Here is a 19911-nt window from a genome sequence, read left to right as displayed (position 1 = left end):
ATCATCAAATAAAGCAATTTCAGGTTGGGTGTGCCATTGAAACCAAAGTAAGCGACTGCTGCAGACTCTTTGTTGCCATGGATTTTGGTGTACTGTAGGGGATTTCCTCGCCACATACATCTTTTTTTTCTTTCCTCTTAACTTGAAATGGCCTAACAGCTGCGCTCGCATGTATGCAACCAACTGAGATACTAACAAGAGCAAAGACGGCTGTCTTGCGCTTTCCTCCGGCACTAACAAGCATACAAGTGCAGATGAAGCACATGACATGAAGTAAAGTGAGAATGCATCAGTGTGTAAGATGTATTTTGTGCCTGCACATGTAAGTGTGCTGGTATGCTGATTCAATTCAGTCACGCTGCACCTCTTCAGTGTTTATATTCAACAAACCAGTAAGGGCTATATTTGATTTATATGTATTAATTAATCTACTTTGAGCTGCAACCTAATATTTTGAATTTTACTAATCAGCCTTTTTTATTTAACATTTTATAAGCAACAAAAGTTTATAGGTGTTTTTGAGATAGTAAAACGGCTGTGGCCTGAAATTGCATTGAGAGTTTCCTGATGTCAAATATTCCAGTTCCTTTTTTACTCAAGTCAGTGGTATTACCAGTATCAGTACAGTTAATTGGTGATTTGTCCTGCGAAACACAAATAAAACTACCAATGTGAAACTCATAAATAAAAAAAATGGTGCGGGGGGTGATTGTAAAAGCATCAGAAAAAGAACGCATGGTTTGTTGATCTGTATAATATTAAAATGTAAAAGGAAACATACAAGAAAATACAACAGAATTCACTTGCATTTGTTTAATTCATGTTTATTTGATACCTTAAAAATCACAGTATTCACTGAACCAACCTTAAGGCACTCCTTAGGCACCCATTAGTCTACTTTGTACATGTGAAGTTCATTTCTACACTAACATGAGCATCTTCATGTTACATTTGACACGGTAAAAAAGACAGACATCATCCTGACAGACAGGGCGAAGTTCGAAGACAAAAGAACAGGAAAGTTGCTTACAAGGCTGATAGGGTCATCATACAGTAGGCCACTTGGTTTGGCTGAGGAGTGGCTGCAGTTATGAACACTGGCAACACATACTGACATTATCCACAACTGCAATGACTGTGGTCGCTGAAGTCCGCACAAAGCCGCTGAGGCGTGATGGGTTAATCTTCCCCTCCGCAGAGGATCAGCAGGGTTTTGCGGTAGTCTCCTGAGGTATCTCCCTGAATAGGAATGGAAAACACACACACACATTGGGAATTGGAATGAACAGAAAATATTGTCTGTCTGTTGACATCTGATGATCACTGAGCTGAAACAGGAAAGCAGGTTTTACGTCCAACTTACACAACAGCAAAATTGCAGAACAAAATTGAAAAGGGAGCTAAACATGGAAATACCCTTTATATCAGCTGACAGTTGGAGATAATGATTTATACCTTACAGTCATGATCAGGTAGAGGGTTGAAAAGAGAGGAATATTTTTTTTTTTTTTTTTATTGAGGAATTCCATTTATTTAGACTTTTAGCATGTGCACATGTGTACTAAAATACATTTGGTAGCAATTTAGGGTAGCTTAGCAAAGAGGTAGCAGTCAGCCTGCCACTGTATAAAGTTACTAAAAAGTTAGCCTACTAACATCTGTAAATCTTAAATGGTCTGTGGCCAGAAAAATGTAGAAATACACCCACTCCATGCCTGCCTCCAGTTGCAGCAACACAGTTTATAAATAAACCTGGCCTGCATAAAGTTGTACTAGCGTCCTGTCTTTTATTTAACTCAAATGATTTTTAGCCTTTCATGATTTTCAAATCCCATATATTTTAAGAAAAACTAAAACAAAACTAAATAAAAGGAACTTTGGAAAATGAACTTTGAGGAATAAAAATAACCTTTAACAAGCTGTAAAGTACAGCAGGAAGATGAAGAATGAAGAGAAGAATTACTGAATGATTGAGATAAGTAAACATGGCTGATAGCAAATAGTTGTTCTATGATATTAACAGTTTAAGCTACTAGAATAACATGAATATTAATATTATGACTCAATTTTAGTCATTTATGGATACAGCTGGTTGTATTATGATGTCCAGGATGCTTGTCGATGGCACGCAGCTAGCATGGTTCCATTTTTATTCAGTTTTGCATAGAAGGACGAATGCGTTAAAACCATATGTGTGCATGGCTTTGGAGAAACACCACACAAATAGTCCCTCTTTAAATCTACAAGCTAAATAGTTACAAATAGTCCCTCTTCAAACCTACAAGCTAAATAGTTACAAATAGTCCCTCTTTAAACCTACGATTAAGAAAATTAACTATATAAAATGAAAAATGTATTATGTAAAATGATAAAAATATTTTTTTAAAAATGACCTAAACAATAAAAATCGTATTTGAAACTGCATCTCAGCTGGTTTATAACATGTCATAATCTTTGAGTATTTATCCGACCTGACATCCAAGGTTGTGTCGATCCAATCTATGTAAATTGCCATCTTTCCTGCACCTCTTTATCAAATTTAACCCATAAAGACCAAATCCAATAAAAATTTTTAGGATAAGTTGAATTTATTAGGTCTTAATTTATCCCTTTAACAAATTGCAAAAGAAAAAAGTACCAAAAGTGTTTTAGGGATATTTATTACCATGTGAAATGCCAGAATCCTTATGTTCTGCTTTCTGGTGTCCATTCAGAGGTGGAAGACAAACATCAGACTCACAGGATTTGGAACAAAGTTTTTACCATGAAGTGATGCCAAATGTTTCAGAAACCCCATGCATCATATATATCATGTTGGGTTCTTCGTGGTTAAATTAATTTTGCATGATTTAGATCAATTTTTGTTCGATATTTTATGCAAATAACTTGACATCAACAAACGTCTGTAAATCTGTAGCTTTGGTGGCAGACATCTACAATGTAACACTAAGATTTATATAAATCTATTATCTCTCAGCAACTAAACAAACATTCCTTTAAAATCTTCATATGTACCTGTTTACATTTTTTTTTTTTTGCATAGTCTGTTTATTCAATAAATATATATAAACTTGGTGTCCAACTAAAAGCACTCATCAGTATCTCTTTTATAAATGAAACAATCTAAATAGTATCTTATTTACACAACTGTCTTCGTTAATAAAACTACAAAACTGTCAAATGTTTTTTTTAGAACACAGTTAATTTCCTGTATTCAGACTTTAGAGTATACATTGTACTGCAATTTTTGTTGTTGCCTAATCTGAAAATATTTCAGGCAAAAGATATCCAGGGCATCCTGCTTTGGTTGTCTGTATTGGTGTCATGGTAATTTCATCTGCAAGTTATTATAGAACTGCTTTCAGAAGCTTCCTGTCTCAGCAGCTGCCAGCCAATCATGCAGCAGATATAAAGAGGAAGTTAGGTTAGGGAAATTCCTAAACAGCTGTGCAGTAGCCACAGACCCACAATCCACCGCAGGAAGCTATAGATTATCATACCCCACCACTCCACCACAGCAGAAGGAGGATGTGCAAAGCGCGCTCGCTCTGAGCGAGACAAAGACAATGAGACAAAAAAAAAAAGTCCAGAGACAAAACAGGTTATATGAGAACAAGCCAAACATAAGTGTTAGTAAGCAAAGACTCTGACTTACAATCATGGTCTCTACCTGGATGAATTCATGCAGGGAGGCATCGTGTGTTTCCTTGAATTCCTTACGAATGTTGAAAAGGTCAACCTCACTACGGGACACCATGATCCGGATCAGCGCTCTATCATCTGTGCCAAGACCCTGCAGAGGACATCAATGTTCACTTTATGTTCTGATTTTATGACAGGAGCTGCTAAGGACCTCATCAGTGCCTGATGACACGCTGCATGGTGACATATAGCTGCACAAACTTGACACGTTTAAAGCACAATGAGTCACTACCTTCATTGCTTTGTACAAACGGTCTGCAAAGTAAGAAGGCTGGTTCTTCACACTGCGAACTGAAAAAGAAAGAGAGCGAGAAATGTTGATGCTGTCAGCAGAATCAGCAGCGACAAAGTAACATAAAGCATAAGCACAGAGACACAATGATACCTATTGCATAAAAGGCATTTTTCACATCTCCTGACATTTCCTTCTTGATAATCTGCTCAATGTCCTTGTTGGTGCATCTGACAAACTCTTGGAACACTGACAAGTAGAAAGACAACAATGAGTTAATGCGTTAGAGATACATTAGATAGAGATTTACACAGATCAGCTCTGAAATGGTCATTGCATGGACCCATTTTGACAGTTACCTCTCCTAAGGTGGGGGAAGCTCCTGGTGCAAAGTATACTCATAAACTTCATCTCCATGTCATCAGAGTCTGCATTGCATGCATCAGCAAGTTCCTGAAAGGTCAAAGAACAGGAACAAACATTTAACATGTCATATTTCAGCACATTTAAGTCTTACAATACCAAATCATAAAGTGCATAACCTGAGCATCAGCATTGGCTCTTTCCACATCTGCAGGGCCCTCCTCTCTTGCACCCTGAGCAAGGCAAAGAATTTTAAATGTAAACTAGACATCTATTAAATTACATACTAAATGTCAGGCCTTAAATTAAAAACATGTTTATTTCCATAAAATGCACTTTCATCCTGAAAGAAATGCAGGAAAGTGACTGAGTAGATATGCAACTGTTAAGACTCAGCTGCTGCTGAGAACACAAACCATACCAGTGAGTGGGTGTGGAAATTTAACACAGTCTAAGTTCTCACAATGATGTTGGTTACCTGCACAAGAGAGACCAGGATGCGGCAGAAGTGACCTGATGTGTCAGACTGGATCGCTTCCTCCAGAGTCTTCTTGTAAGCTGGTGAAAGCATGGCATGTTAAGCGTGCTGAAAAAGGTTTCTAGGGATAAGAAGGTGGCTTTAAATCCTTATTTTGGATCAAACCAAACTTACCAAGCTGATAAGCAGCGTTCATGGCTTGGATTTGCTCATTACTCCTGGTAACCAGGATCTCGATGAGAGCGTGCTCATCTGTCCCTGCTCCCTATCAAAATAAAGAGTTTCATTAAAAAAAAAAAAGACAAATTAACCAAAAAGAGGAAATACAAAATCTGCAACAAAATAAAATAAAAAAAACTATACTGATCAGAACGCACACTAAGGATGGCCTAGATCTTAAAATAGGCTCTGACAGTATTCACGTTTTTGCTCATTTTGTGGTTATTGATAAACCTGTAGATCATTTCATGCTTGTGAATCAATGAGCGTAGTACCTGTTAAAATATAAAGAATAAAAGAGACTGTTCCTGGTTAAGTTGACTTATTTATGTCTAAAAAACAGATTAGTTTTACCTAACCATTTTTAGTCCAATTATTATCACATACAACCATTTCAAAATGTATAAAATAGGGAAACAAAGTTGTCAGACAGTATTTTCCACTTAACCTTTGTCTGTTCAGCGGTCAGAGAGTCCAATGTGCTGCGTAGGGAAATATAGTCAGTACTTGAGAAGTCAAAAATAGGCCAATTTGATTAACAAATGCTTCCTTAGTAATTGTGATGGCATTGGAACACCAGTTTCACACCTCGGCTCAATACTTCAAATGAAGGTTTGGGAAAAAGTAGTATATATATATATATATATATATACATATATATATATATATATATATATATATACATATACATATACATATATACACATATACATATATACATATATACATATATACTTATATATATATATATACATATATACACATATACATATATACATATATACATATATACTTATATATATATATATACATATATATATACATATATATATACATATATATACATATATATACATATATATATACATATATATACATATATATATACATATATATACATATATATACATATATATATATATATACATATATATATATATACATATATATATATATATATATATATACATATATATATATATACATATATATATATATACATATATATATATACACATATATATATATATACACATATATATACATATATATATATATACATATATATATATATACATATATATATATACACATATATATATATACACATATATATACATATATATATATATACACATATATATACATATATATATATACATATATATACACATATATATACATATATATATATACATATATATACACATATATATATATATATATACATATATATACACATATATATATATATATATACATATATATACATATATACATATATATACATACATATATACATATATACATATATATACATACATATATACATATATATACATACATACATATATACATATATATACATACATATATACATATATATACATACATATATACATATATATACATACATATATACATATATATACATACATATATACATATATATACATACATATATATACATATATATACATATACATATATATACATATATATACATATACATATATATACATATACATATATATACATATACATATATATACATATACATATACATATATATACATATACATATACATATATATACATATATATACATATACATATACATATATATACATATACATATATATACATATATATACATATACATATACATATATATACATATACATATATATATATATACATATATATATATATACATATATATATATATATATATATATATACACATACATACATATATATGGGCTTCAGTAAAGGGAATTTGACAGCTGCCTTGAAAATAAATGAAATAGTGGTTTGTCTGCGCTGTAGAAAGGGAAACTGAAAGATTTATTATTTGAAATGAAATGAAGTTGTTTTCTTTCAGTTTTATTGAGGGTGAGTGATTGCTGTGTCACATATAAACAAATGAAATAACTAGCTGTTTGTACTGAATACAGATTCATTACCTCCATCGCCTTTTTCATCATTTTGGCATCAAACTCAGCTGGAGTTAGCATTAGCCCAATGATCAGCCTCTCTAAGTTCTTGGACAGCTCGGACTTCAAGTCCTTCATCAGGTCCTAGGATGCAATCAGAAGCAGTGAGGCGTGAGATTTTACAATAAAACCTGTTTGCATCTTTGTTTGTGTTTGATTTATTTCTGATCGTTTGTTTCTCTCACCCTTCCCAGCAGAGATTTGAAGGCCTGTCTGATCTCCTGCCGTTGGGCGTTGCTTCTCCTTGCAACAATTTCAATTATTGCATCCTCGTCTGTTCCTGTGTTCAACAAGTGCAGAAAAATATTTGCCAAAAAGCATGTTTAACCCTTTCCTAACCATATTAATGTGCCATAGATTTCAGAGTTTCATACCAAATCCCTTCATGGCTTTCCTCAGAGCTTGTGCATCAGCCGCAGGGTCAAAATCAGGTGCTGGGTGGACTGTAGGCCTTAGCTGAGGTGATGTAATTTATAAGATTGGAGAAATGACAATCAGCATTTATGCATATACCTGAACACGTGATCAGTGACGCACTTATTGGTTAATAATCATACTTGATATCAAAAAGGCCATTTTTTGTTAGCTTAGAGCAAAAGACAAAGAGGTGCACACAGCATGCAAAATTAAAATGCTCACACAATAGATTGTTGTTCTGTGATTATTGAACTGATTACAGCTGAAAGAGCACATTAAGGTTTGATTATAATCCAGCGACATTTGAGGGGGCGGGCAAAGTTAGAGATCATGACACCACCAACACTGAAAAGGCTGGTAGGCTGAGAAACAGCCGTGTTTCATAAAGCGTTAGTCAGACAGCCTTTTGTTGACAACAATGTTGGGACCTTTTTGACATTCACCCTCCACGTTACATCGCTCTCCAAATCGAGGTTTGGAGACAGTTTTACAACAAAAACTATTTGTATTTCAGTGAACAGCATTCTGATCAGATACAAAGCTAAACAAAGCCTTCACTGTGGAGACATGGCAATGTCATCGGCGCAAGCTTGTTGCCTTGCCAGAGGCACATCATCCAGGGGCCAGCAGGTAATTGAATTTCCAGGCACTGCAAAGCCAAACATGCAATGACACATCTAGAGTGGGAGCGAATGTGACCCAAACCTGCACTCTGGTCATGGCACTTGTTTCCCACATCTTGTACGCTATCTGAGCAGCTTCGGGGAAGAATTCTCCAGCTAAGCTGTAATGATCAGTTTGACACAACACAGCACTTTCAGAAAAGCCAAAAACCTCAAGCATGGCTGCACTTTTAGGATGAGAACTAAAGAATCAAAGGAATCCTCAGTTACACAGGTTTGCTGCATTTTGATGCAATGTTAAGAAGTCTACTTCATCAGCTTGTTTTAAATTTGTCACAGGAGACAAATTTGTCACATTTATAAAAGCAAACTTCTCCAGATGAGATATTAAACTGCTGAAGAAGAAGTTTTATTACTGAGAAGTGGCACTTTAGCACCCCCAGCTGGTTGTTGCTGTTCTCTGCAGGCACATTGTGACTTACTCATCATCCCCTCCACACAGGTTAAGCAGAGTCCTCTTGTAATCTCCTGATGTATCATCCTGAATCATACACACATGCACAAAGAGTAATATTATGGCTCTGAAGTGTTCTGGTTACTGAGCCTATATATAAAACATGTTAGCTTTTAATAACCTTTATCATGTTATAAAGAGACTTCTCGTATCTGAGACGGAAACACTCCCGGATGTCCAGCATGTCAATTTCGGAGCGAGAAATCATGATCCGGATCAAAGTGTTGTCAGCTGTACCAAGACCCTGGAAATGAAGGAGACAACAAATTCTGAGGGACACAACCATATACAAGTTATATTTAATAGGGATTTAATTGACATAAAATGTTGGATTGTGATCTGCTACTAATGAGGTCATGCTGAGGAGGCGTTTATGTCTGCAGAAAGCATCACTACTTCTGTTTACCTTCATTGACTTGTAGAGGCGCTTGGCAAAGAACATAGCAGTACTCCTTATGCACTGAACTGTAAAACAGCACCAGAAGTAATAACTGTGATAAATTAATAAATTGATGGTACCTTTGGAGATGTACAGTTGTACTCTGGGTGTGTTTCTTACCAACAGCCAGCATCAGCCTCTCAAAATCTCCAGATAGTTCATTCTTAATACTGTCCTCGATGGACATCTCCGCAACCTTCTCATATTCATCAAAAACTAAAAAGACACAAAAAGATTAGTTGCACCCTCACAAAATGCAGTTTTTACCATATTTTTTTTATTTGTTAGACAAATATTCCAGTATCTATAAAGTTGTAATACAATGTTTTAGGTGAACTGTGTCATTGTAGAGCCTGACAGAGTGGAAGTATCGATCAATGCAACTTGATTTACCTCTGCCAGCTGTGGCATATATTTATAAAATTAATTTTGGAACAGAACGTGTGGGGGTAACACACACACACACACACACACACACACACACACACACACACACACACACACACACACACACACACACACACACACACACAAAACGTAGATGTGAGGATGCCTTGGATGCCTCACTGCCATGCTAATCTCCCTGTAAGCTCACCCATGCGGAGGTGGGTCACACTGCGGTTTCCCAGAATCATTATGAATTTGGCCTCATCAGTCCCCCACTGAGCCTCTCCGGCTTCATACAGGTCCTACACAGACGTGAGAAAACACAATTAACACTACAAAAATCTGAATGTAACTATTTCTAAGACCACTGTTTGTATCAGGCTTTATTGTTATTTAATGTGACAATTTTTCTCTTTTTGTCCAGAATGAAAACTTCGATTAATGACTCAAAAGATCCTTTTGGCTCGAACAGAATGTATACACTGTGTACACAAGACATTGTCCTTTACATAAACAAATGTAATAGTATGTTGTTCCTTGAAGTAGAGACACCACAATTTTTTTGTATCATTACCCATGCAACTATATAAAACTTTTTTCTATTTAACATTATTATTACTGTAGTAAATATGATCGTTTTCTTTTAATCAAAAATGAGTGAACCCTTTGAGGCATCATGTCCACTACAATAGACACCTATTGAAAGGCCATTTTCTACTATATTCATAAGTAAAGATTATATATTTGCAATGTTGCCACTTCAGTGGACATTAGGAGAGTCACCCAACAGGCTGCCACTTACTGAAGAATAAAGAAATATCGTATAAAATTTCACATATATATAAACAAGTTATTACAAAGTTTACATCCGTAATAAACAAGACAAGAAAATGTTACTAATTATAGAATATTTCTGTTATATAAATATGACAATATATCAAAAGAAAAGTGCGTCTGTACATGTCTGTAAAAGTCAAATATTGTATTTGAAAAAAACGTGGCATTGATTTATTTTTTATTTTTATTTTTTTTTAATTCATGCATCCGAGGGATAATCAGACAGCATTACAAATATTCTAAATACAACTTATTTTTTGGAAAATATCTAAATTATATTTAATCTTGTTTCATCCTGTCATTTCTGCAGACTCATTTCTTGAGTTTTTGTCAGAGTTCTTAGATCTTCATGTGAAAAAAATGGAATTTATATTTTGTAATAAATCAGTGCAGAGCAGCAGGACTTTTCCAGTTTTTTTCTAACAGCATCCTCAGGAAAAACTGCAACTATACCTTAAACTGGGTCATTTATACTCGATTTAACAATGATCAAATGTCCACCTTATATCTGCATGAGTAACAGCTGCATTGACACTTGCAACATTTTTATTCTAAGATTAAAGTTGCAAGCAACAAGAAAGCAAAGCAAGAAAACTGATCTACAATTCAGTTTAGCAATGCTTCTTCTGTAACATGTATGTGTGGCATGTTGTGACTCCTGCCAACACAACTCGATCAGGTTTTTCTTTCCTACTTAATGCCACAGTACGCACAGAAAATTCAATCATTAGTTCATTAAAAAAGAAAGAAAAAGCTCAAACTTGCAGCATTAAATTAATTAAAACGAAAAAATTCTTACTTGTGCATCCTGCTGCACCAGATCTGCATCGACCACTCCTGATTCATCTCTGGTCCCCTGGAACCATCCAGCAACACGCTGATCAGCCAGCATTTAAAGGCACTTTTTCAAGAAATGATTACTGTGCATGATTGGAAGTTTAGCTGCAAATAACATCAACTCTTCATAAAACCAACCTGAAGTAGAACAACCAGCATCTTCTTAAAGTGTCCTGAAGTGTCTGCAATAATATCCTCCTCTATGTCGCTTCCATAGGCTGGAGACACAAATGTCAGGGTGATACGTTACTACATGCAACACATTAACAATCTAGTTGGAAATATTAGTGGCTTTAACATGCCTTACCATCCTTGTAAGCTGCAACCAAGTCATTCATCTGTTGGTTGTTTCTAGATGCCAGGACTTCAATCAAACACCTCTCATTTGTTCCTACTCCCTTAAAAATGAGTGTAAGATTAAATGTTTAGTAACTGTGGCTTTAATGAAAGTGACAGAAGGGAGAGAATCTGAGAAGGAGGAAAAGATCGTACCTTGACTGCATCATGGATTTCCTTGGCATCATGGTAGGCCGGGGTTCTCATCAGACTGACAATGAGACGCTCAAATTTTCCTGTGAGCTCATATTTCAGATCTTCAATCAGGTCCTGATGAATAAAGTTACCATAAAATATTATCACAAGGGAGTTTCACCTTCATGTAACCCTGTAGTTTTGCAGAGTTGCAATATTTACCTTCCCAAAACTGCATTTGTATGCTGCAATGATTTCCTGCCTCTGCACATTGCTTCGAGAGGTCACCAGGTCCAAGATAGCCTCTTTGTCACTACCTGAGTAACGAAAAGAATAACTTTCGGCTATTACTGACCAAACCAATGTCAGACCATATCACTGTCATGCCAGTCAGGAAGTATTGCGTATCAAGTTGGCAAGGACTCACCAATGCCTTTCATAGCATTGTAAAGAGTTTCAGCATCAGAACTGGGATCAAAGTCCGGAGCATCTGATATTGTGCCTCTGAACACCTGTAAGAGGAATAAAAAAAGTTTCTAAATTTAAAAAATATAATTTGGCTAATGAGAGTAAATAGCAGCACATTGTGTTGCAGTTTAAGTATAATTCAATTTAAAATCCAGCATCGCATCCACTACTCAACTCAACAACTTATCCCATATTCTGCCCAGCCTTGACAACCTACTGGTCGAGGATCTTTAAAATACTGTCAGACACTTTTAAAATTGAACTCCAGCCCAATTCAGCAATGGCAATATTTGGTACCACAAATGGAAAATACTCTACAATAAAGAAAAGTCACAAAAATATAATTGATTTCACAACATTGCTTGAGCGCAGAAGGGTAATATTACACTGGTAGTCAAATAAACCACCCAATGTGTCGCTGTGGCTTAGTGACCTAATGCACTTCATACATTTAGAGAAGATAAAGTATACTATCAGAGGATTATGGGATACATTTTCCTCTGTCTGGGACTCAGTACTGTCTTGATGGGGAAACTTAAAATATTGCACAGTGAACAAAATTAACTTAACACCTTTATTTTTCTTTACACATGTATATGTTGTATATCCATGAAGGTCTGTCTGCAGTTCAGTGACCTGACTTGTGTTTTTCTTTCTTTTTTTTTTTTTTTTTTTCTTTTGTCTTGTCCAGCATTTAGGCAAGCAGAATGATAGTCTGGATGCTACGTTCTGCTGACTTGTGTTTTTCAACATAGGTTTCAAGTTAGTTCTGACTGGTTTTCTACTGGGCCCTAACCTGAGGCCCATTTTAGTCAACCCACATAGGCTTCACAAATAGGGTCCAAATAAGTCCACTCAGTACCCAGACAGCCCAAACTGAACCCATACTGGCCCCATTTGGGCATGCTGGCTGGGACATGGGGTTTACATTGGTCCGTGTTGGGCCCCATATGAAACCCATTTGGGCCAACACAGGTGAGGCCACCATGGAAGAAACTGCAAACAAATCCACGAGAGACCCTTATCTGCAGCGCAAGATTAACCCTGATGAGCCCCACATGGACGTGCCGGCTGTGCACATTTCAAAGATGACAAACTTCTCCCACTAATGTTGTTCTGGTAGACTATTTTTCTGTTTACACATCTGCAAACATCCTGCTTGTACACACCTGATGGGTGTTAACTTTAACTTAAATGTGTGTTATATTAGCAATAGCATTGACTAGCTAAGCTGCGGCTACTAAGGTGACGCCAGCTTCAGCTCTGCAGTCTGGATGTTTTATAGTAGCAACAATAAAATCAGTCAGAAAAAGGTTTTGTTTCTTTTTTGTTTTGTTTTTTTAAGTAAATTTCTAATCTAAATATATCCATCACAAACCGTAATATATTTTTAAACATTTTGTAGCCAACTTTGTTTCAGCTTCTGTATCAAAGGGCAAAATTGTATTTGTGTACTTTGGGGCCAGTAATATCAGACCAGAGGATTGTTTGCTGTAACCTTGGGGGGGTCTAGTCTTGACGCAAGTCTAATCTGAAGAGTAGACATATTTATACATTTTAAGACAGTTTGTCATAAAAACAGTAACCTTGCAAGGACAGAGTGGGTTATTTACATCTCAGTACCATTGAGCTGTAGATGATGCAACTGAAGAGTAGATAACACCACTTATTTCTATGTAAAATTTGTTTTTAATGTACTTTTTAATTTTGTGTCTTGTCTCTGTTAATGTTCCTCATGTTACTTATCAGTTGGCTAAGCAACTTTTTATAGTCTTTGAAACAATATTTTGAGATGTAAAATGTTGTGAAATGAACACACGGTAGGGTGATGTCTCACTGCTTATTGCAGCTTAATGTGGTTAAAAATAAAATGAGTCAAAAAGATTGTGATTTCCCTCAATAACAATTAGTGGGTGAAAAAATCAAATCAAAAATCAAATAAAAAAAATCGACAATCTGGATTTTTTTTTTTTTTGTTTCCCAATTTTAAAATCAATTTTTTGTTAAAAAAAACACAATTTTTTTCCCAAACAAATAAAAATAATTTATTATAAAATGTTTTAATTTTTGTTGTTTTTATTGATCTTTTGACTTGCCCTCTTGGGCATTATAGCAGCAGAATGACGGTCTGGCTACTGTGCTGGTTTTTCCTAATTGAAATCAAGAAAAATGATGAGCAAAAAAATAAGTTTTACACATTTATCTTGTTTTTAATCGGCAAAAATCAGCAATATCGAAGAATTGTGAGAATCGCAATTTAAATCGAATCGCCACCCAAAAAATCGGAATCGAATCGAGACAAAAGCATATCATCACAGCCCTAATAACAATAATTAAACATAATTTTTTAATAATAGCACACCACTTAAGTCAATTTCAAGCACAGTTATTTTAACATTTCCCAACTTTCTCCACTCCATTACATACTGTTGTGTCCTTATTGTGACGGATGACCTTAAGCCAGCTGTAATGACGAGATAAACAGCAGCTTTTACTCAGAGTGGTAGTTTTATTCCTGGCCTTTCTGGCGCTTTCACAAAGCAGCTGCTTGTCCACAGAATATGCAATTTAACAGTTGGTTGACCAAGTAAAGGTTAAAGTAACAGTTTCTGCTTGGCAACAACAAAAGCAAAAGGTACTCTGAAAGCAGAAAATACTAATTATAGCATATTCCTTTACCATAATGCAGTAATTTAAGATTTCATGTATTGGGAAGGAATCATTTTAATGGGTAAAGTTGTAGTGGTCAGACATGGCAGCCAAGTTTGATGCTATAGCAGCTGTGTACTTCCACCTGTGTGTGGGTGTGTGTGTGTGTCCCACTTATATGCAAAGAGTTAGGAAAGGGTATGCGTACACGAAGCAGGAGTCGAGTTGCACACAGACCACCTGTCTTTACAAGGGTCTGACATGCAATAGCTTAAATACAATGATGAATGCCAGAGAGCACAAAGCCTATACATGTCCTGCTCTACTGCATTAAAAATTACTTCTTATGTCCTTTAGATTAGTCCTTTAAAGCTCTCATTAAATAAAGCAATTATTTAGGGGTAATTTAAATCAGTTTTAATAGTAAATGTATTGATAGAAGTAAGGTGTAATGCTGCAGTCATACAGATCCTTAACTGCTAAGGGATCACAGCACATGTACAACGGCCATCACTCTACACAACAGCTGGAGAGCTTCACTCACATAGCAACAGGACCACAAATAATGGGCCTTAGCAACAAGCTTCTAACTAAACTAATCAAACAATTCATGGTTATGTGGAGTCTTAATGTGCAATTATAACTAGAAATTAAATTTTCTCTCCGTTCTTCCTACTTCAGTTTATTTTGTTTGTGGCCACAGCCTCAGCTTTGCAGAGAATATTTAGGCGTTTATGTTTTAAAGTACAGAATCTTTACTTGGGGAATGAATCTGAATGCCCGCCACAACCTTAATTCTTCTAAAGTCTGTGACTTTGTAAAGATGATATCAAAGGTTTCTATCAGATGTGCAGGCACAGGAAGCAGTGACACCCTACACTGCTGGCTTTAAAATGTGGAGAGCTGAGATGAAGCCAAGTGACAGCAGTTGACCCCATCTAGATTCACTTCTTTCAGCAGCACCAAATAGATCACACTGGCACCAGATCTGTTCTGCATGTTGAGAAATAGGCCTTTTCCACTTACCATATTTAGATTTGGTCTTCTGTGTCAGCACTGCCCAGAAATCAATAGTTTCAGGCCTGAAGAGAGAAAGAGAAATGCTGACATGCGGCAGCACTGTAAAATATCCCTGCTGTGTTGAGGCTGCCATTCCCTTTTAAATGTGAAGGAAATCAAGCTGCAAAGAAACACCTTTTATGATCCGTTCTTTCTTGGGTAAATGCAGCAACGTGGTTTGTTTAGAGAACAGCCTGTCAGCCGGTTAGTCACATAAAATAGCAAAGCAGCCCATGGTCAAAAAAGGAACAGAGAGACCATTCAGTAGACCTGCACTCACATTCACACAAAATGACTTAATGGTAAGTGGAACATAGATTAAATTATCCTGCAGGGGAAGTAATGGGTGACATTTTCCATATGGTCATACTTAAAGACAGCCATTCACCCAAGTTAAACATATGGAGGAGGCACAGTTGCTACATCTGCTAACTTTTCCTGACATCACTTTAAAATATAGAAATGAATCATGAGTAAATTAAAAGTGAAATGCTAGTTTATAAATTTCAAATGTCTTCAGCTGCAGAGAAAGAGAGGAATGAATGAAAATCTCCCTCCTACTTTTAGGTGCTGCTCAAGACAGCAGTGAAGCTCTCCTAAAATAGGATGCAGTTTAACTTAATGTCATAATCAAGATTCATGAGGGAGGGGTCCAGTTTGGGGGACATCTATATATATGTGAAGAGCCACACCCTCTTCTGTACCCCACACTGCAGAGGGTTCAAATATAACTACTCAGTTTTTATCAATTAAATCTTTCTCTGAAATCAACATTAAAGTTTGACAAATTCCAAATTCAACATATGTCCTTCTCTTTTCTTCCTGTATCAACTTATTCTTTTACATTAAACTCTGATCTGTTTTCCAGGACCTCTACGCAGATGACGTATCACCAAACTTCCACCGTGAATTTCTGACGCAGTGCGCTCTTCTTTTAGACCCTCGTGTTAAACCGGCTGAGATCGGACAGGAGGATCTAGAGGACTAAAGATAGCGGCTTACCTTGACGGTGCAGAAAGTGTCGGTGCTCGGTGATGGTGGTCCTGCTCACTCTTACTGCGTAAACCGTCTGTCTGTCTCCCCCCGGTCAGATTCAGGCCACCTCGTTACGTGGCCTCTGACGCACCGTCACGCAACTTTCCAAATGAGTGTGTGCTTGTGAGCGTGAGGGAGAGCGAGGTGAAACCTTTGTAGCCACAAAGATTTGTAGCAGAGCATAAGTGAAAGAAATGTGTACAAATGCCACATGCACCAGAGAATGGTGCGCATTTATTTAGTTTTACGCACGTGTTCATCTTAAGAGCGCAGCATCCGCAGTTTAGATTTGAACATTTTTTGTTCTGAAGAACAAATCTAACTAATAAATATGTTCCAACACTCAAAACCAAGCACATGATTCCCCAGGAAACTTTGAGTTGCACATATCAGAGTGGGAGCTTCATTTGATTTGAACAGAGAGCAGCTGCTTGCTGGCACTGATGTGAGAGCTCCTCTGCTCTATTTCTGTCCTGTAAAGAGTTCATTCCAGCAAGTGGGGGAGAGACAGACCAGCTGAAGGGGGCAGGGGGAGGCAGAGAAACTGAGAAACAATGTCAGCATACAAAAGTGTCCAGTATAACAAAAAACTGGACAAGATTTGAGGAAGCACGAGCAGTGACATACAATAGTTACTTATTTTCCTCTTGGAACTGACTCAATGCATTTTATAATCACAGTGATGCTTAATGCTGAGTTTTCTACCGGTTTGCTTGCTCATGATGCCAATTTAACGCTGTGTGTGGAAAGTGGTGACAGCAGCGATGATGAGAAACAGAGGTTCAATCCAAGAGGTCCAAACTATAACTGTCCAGTGCCCAACATAACACAAGCATGACTCAGTATAGTTGATCATGGCTGGCAGCAGCTAAAAGAACTTATATGTTCATGGAAAACACAGTACAGTATGTGTAGTTCTCAAATAATCACACAGAAAAAGAAGAGATTATCTTGACCTGAAGTCCTTAAAAAGGTCTTATCTTTCTTGGTTACACAGAGAGAGCAGTCACAGACAAACGTATGGGGAAACAGGTTGGGACTATCCTGATTTGATGACTCAGATGTTTTCCAATCAATATCTCCTGTAATGCTTGAACAGCATTTCAGAATTAGACCAATCAAGTGGTCCTTACATTTTGACCTATCAATAATCTGTGCATAATGAGTAGGAAGTAAAAAGATTTTAAAGAATGTGCTGAGAAAGAGATAATTTGTCCTGTAGAGGTTTCACATGTCAGATTTGTACTTTGTCCCTGTCTTATTCACCCAATAAAGACTGATTCAATGATGACTGATGTAGTTAATCTTCTCATGTGAGTCCCCTTAAGTAAGGGACTCACATGAGTCCCTTAAGTAAGGGACTCACATGAGGGAGCTTTCAGTCAAATTTTATCAGTCAGTTAGTTGGTAACAACTGAATAGCTGATTAAAAAAAACAACAAAAAAAAAAAAAGAAAAAGAAAAACAAGTGATGCATCAGGGATGACTTGGCAACCTTTGAATCTTCAATAAATTCCCCTGCAGCAGGTCTTAACTGAAGTCACCATCACTGATAATGGTGTGTTGCTAGTTTCATTCATTACTTATCAGTGTAAACTTCAGGTTCTGTTGCTGATTACTTCATCATTTTATAATTGTAGTTCCCTTTAGGTAAAGCTGCCACCTCTAACTGATAGCAGAGTTCAGAATAACTGCTTTATGAGTGAGTTACTTGTCTTCCAACCTTCACCTGAGGTAGCCCTCACAAACAAATAACTAATAAAAATAACAACACATTTTATTTGTTGTCCCCTGTCATAAAAGACACAGAAGAATTAAAACAAGCGATTAGTTCAAAATAAGGGATATGAGGGGTAATTAGGTATCTGCAAATAACAATGAAGATATCTGTAAACAGTAGATATCTGTCCCACAGACCGACTACAGGACTTGACTTTTAAAAATAGACATATGAACTGTTTAGATTGACCTCTTGCTGGCAGAGTCAGCCAACTCCTTTGTGGGCATTTCTGTTCACATGCTTGTTTATGAACAATGTAGTTACCAGATGATGCCACTAGGGGGCACATGGGAGAACTCAGACTGCATGGAGTTACTTGATTTTTCAGATGTAACAAAAACAATAAACTGGTGATAATAGAGGAGGTTGGCATTTGGGCAGTTTGGAAAATTTGACAGAAAAAAGTACATATAGATAATGTTTAAGAAAATGTAACCTGGAGCTGTATTACACAAGGAAGTCATATTGAGTCATGATAGATTTCTCTGGACACAGAAGACAGAAAAGACTTTTCAAGTGGCAAAGAAAATAAGCAGAAACAATACCTAGGTTATTATCAGACAAAGATGCATAAAAGGTGGAGGTTCTAAAAGTATATTTTTATAATGAAGGCAAATAGTTATTGTAGGACAATGGCAGACACAAGTCTGCACAGCTTCCAAGAGGGGGTTGGAGTTAGGTTTCAGTAGGAGATATTTTTTAGAAAATCTATATTTTCTAAGCAGAATAAAGTTGGTTATTGAAGACGGATAAATTTATTGTATCTATTTTTTGTGTATTTTTTTCTGTTACTGGTCTAATGAATGAACTTATAGACTAAATTTTGTTGAGTTTTGTTCATATACATATATATATATATATATATATATATATATATATATATATATATATATATATATATATATATATATATATATATATATATATATATATATAATGTCATTGTGCGACACAGTACACACGTATATCACAGTATATGCAATATGTGACATGTCATATCCAGTATATACCAGTAGACATGTCAATTCAATTCAATTCAATTCAGCTTTATTTGTATAGCGCCACTTTACAACAATGTTGTCATAGGGCACTTTACATACACAAATCAACATACACATCATTTCGAGCCCATCCATCCATCCATTTTCCGAACCGCTTAATCCAATGCAGGGTCGCGGGGAAGCTGGAGCCTATCCCAGCTGGCTTTGGGCGACAGGCAGGGTACACCCTGGACAGCTCGCCAGTCCATCGCAGGGCATCATTTTGAGCCATTCATACATATCTTATCCTTCCATAGAAAATGCCATGTGTGATGATATATATATATATATATACATATATATATATATATATATATATATATATATATATATATATATATATATATATATATATATATATATA

The 19911-nt window shown here is 36.0% G+C and overlaps 1 protein-coding gene across 2 annotated transcripts; it reads right to left on the bottom strand.

Moving 5' to 3' along the window:
- Positions 1-810: 810 nt before the first annotated feature.
- On the bottom strand, positions 811-16794 carry anxa6 (annexin A6). Of its 2 annotated transcripts, none has more exons than XM_079249934.1 (25): positions 16695-16794; positions 15660-15715; positions 11944-12028; positions 11739-11833; positions 11538-11651; positions 11353-11443; positions 11184-11263; positions 11008-11064; positions 9580-9673; positions 9105-9200; positions 8952-9010; positions 8667-8789; positions 8514-8572; positions 8114-8192; positions 7366-7447; positions 7177-7271; positions 6962-7075; positions 4950-5040; positions 4776-4855; positions 4477-4530; positions 4294-4387; positions 4088-4183; positions 3935-3993; positions 3656-3793; positions 811-1239 (listed from the first exon to the last, which is right to left on the bottom strand). In XM_079249934.1, the coding sequence occupies exons 2-25, from the start codon at positions 15660-15662 to the stop codon at positions 1180-1182; spliced, it is 1998 nt and encodes a 665-aa protein (XP_079106060.1). In that variant the 5' UTR covers positions 15663-15715; positions 16695-16794; the 3' UTR covers positions 811-1179. The 2 variants fall into 2 exon arrangements, with proteins under 2 accessions (XP_079106060.1, XP_079106061.1); XM_079249935.1 differs by having other exon boundaries at positions 3671-3793.
- Between the last annotated feature and the right edge of the window lie 3117 nt (positions 16795-19911).

Source organism: Telmatherina bonti (genome assembly GCF_933228915.1).
Source record: "Telmatherina bonti genome assembly, chromosome: 12".
NCBI classification, from domain to species: Eukaryota; Metazoa; Chordata; class Actinopteri; order Atheriniformes; family Telmatherinidae; genus Telmatherina; species Telmatherina bonti.
The sequence above is the reverse complement of the archived record's forward strand: the minus strand, read 5'-3'. Positions and strand labels throughout refer to the sequence as shown.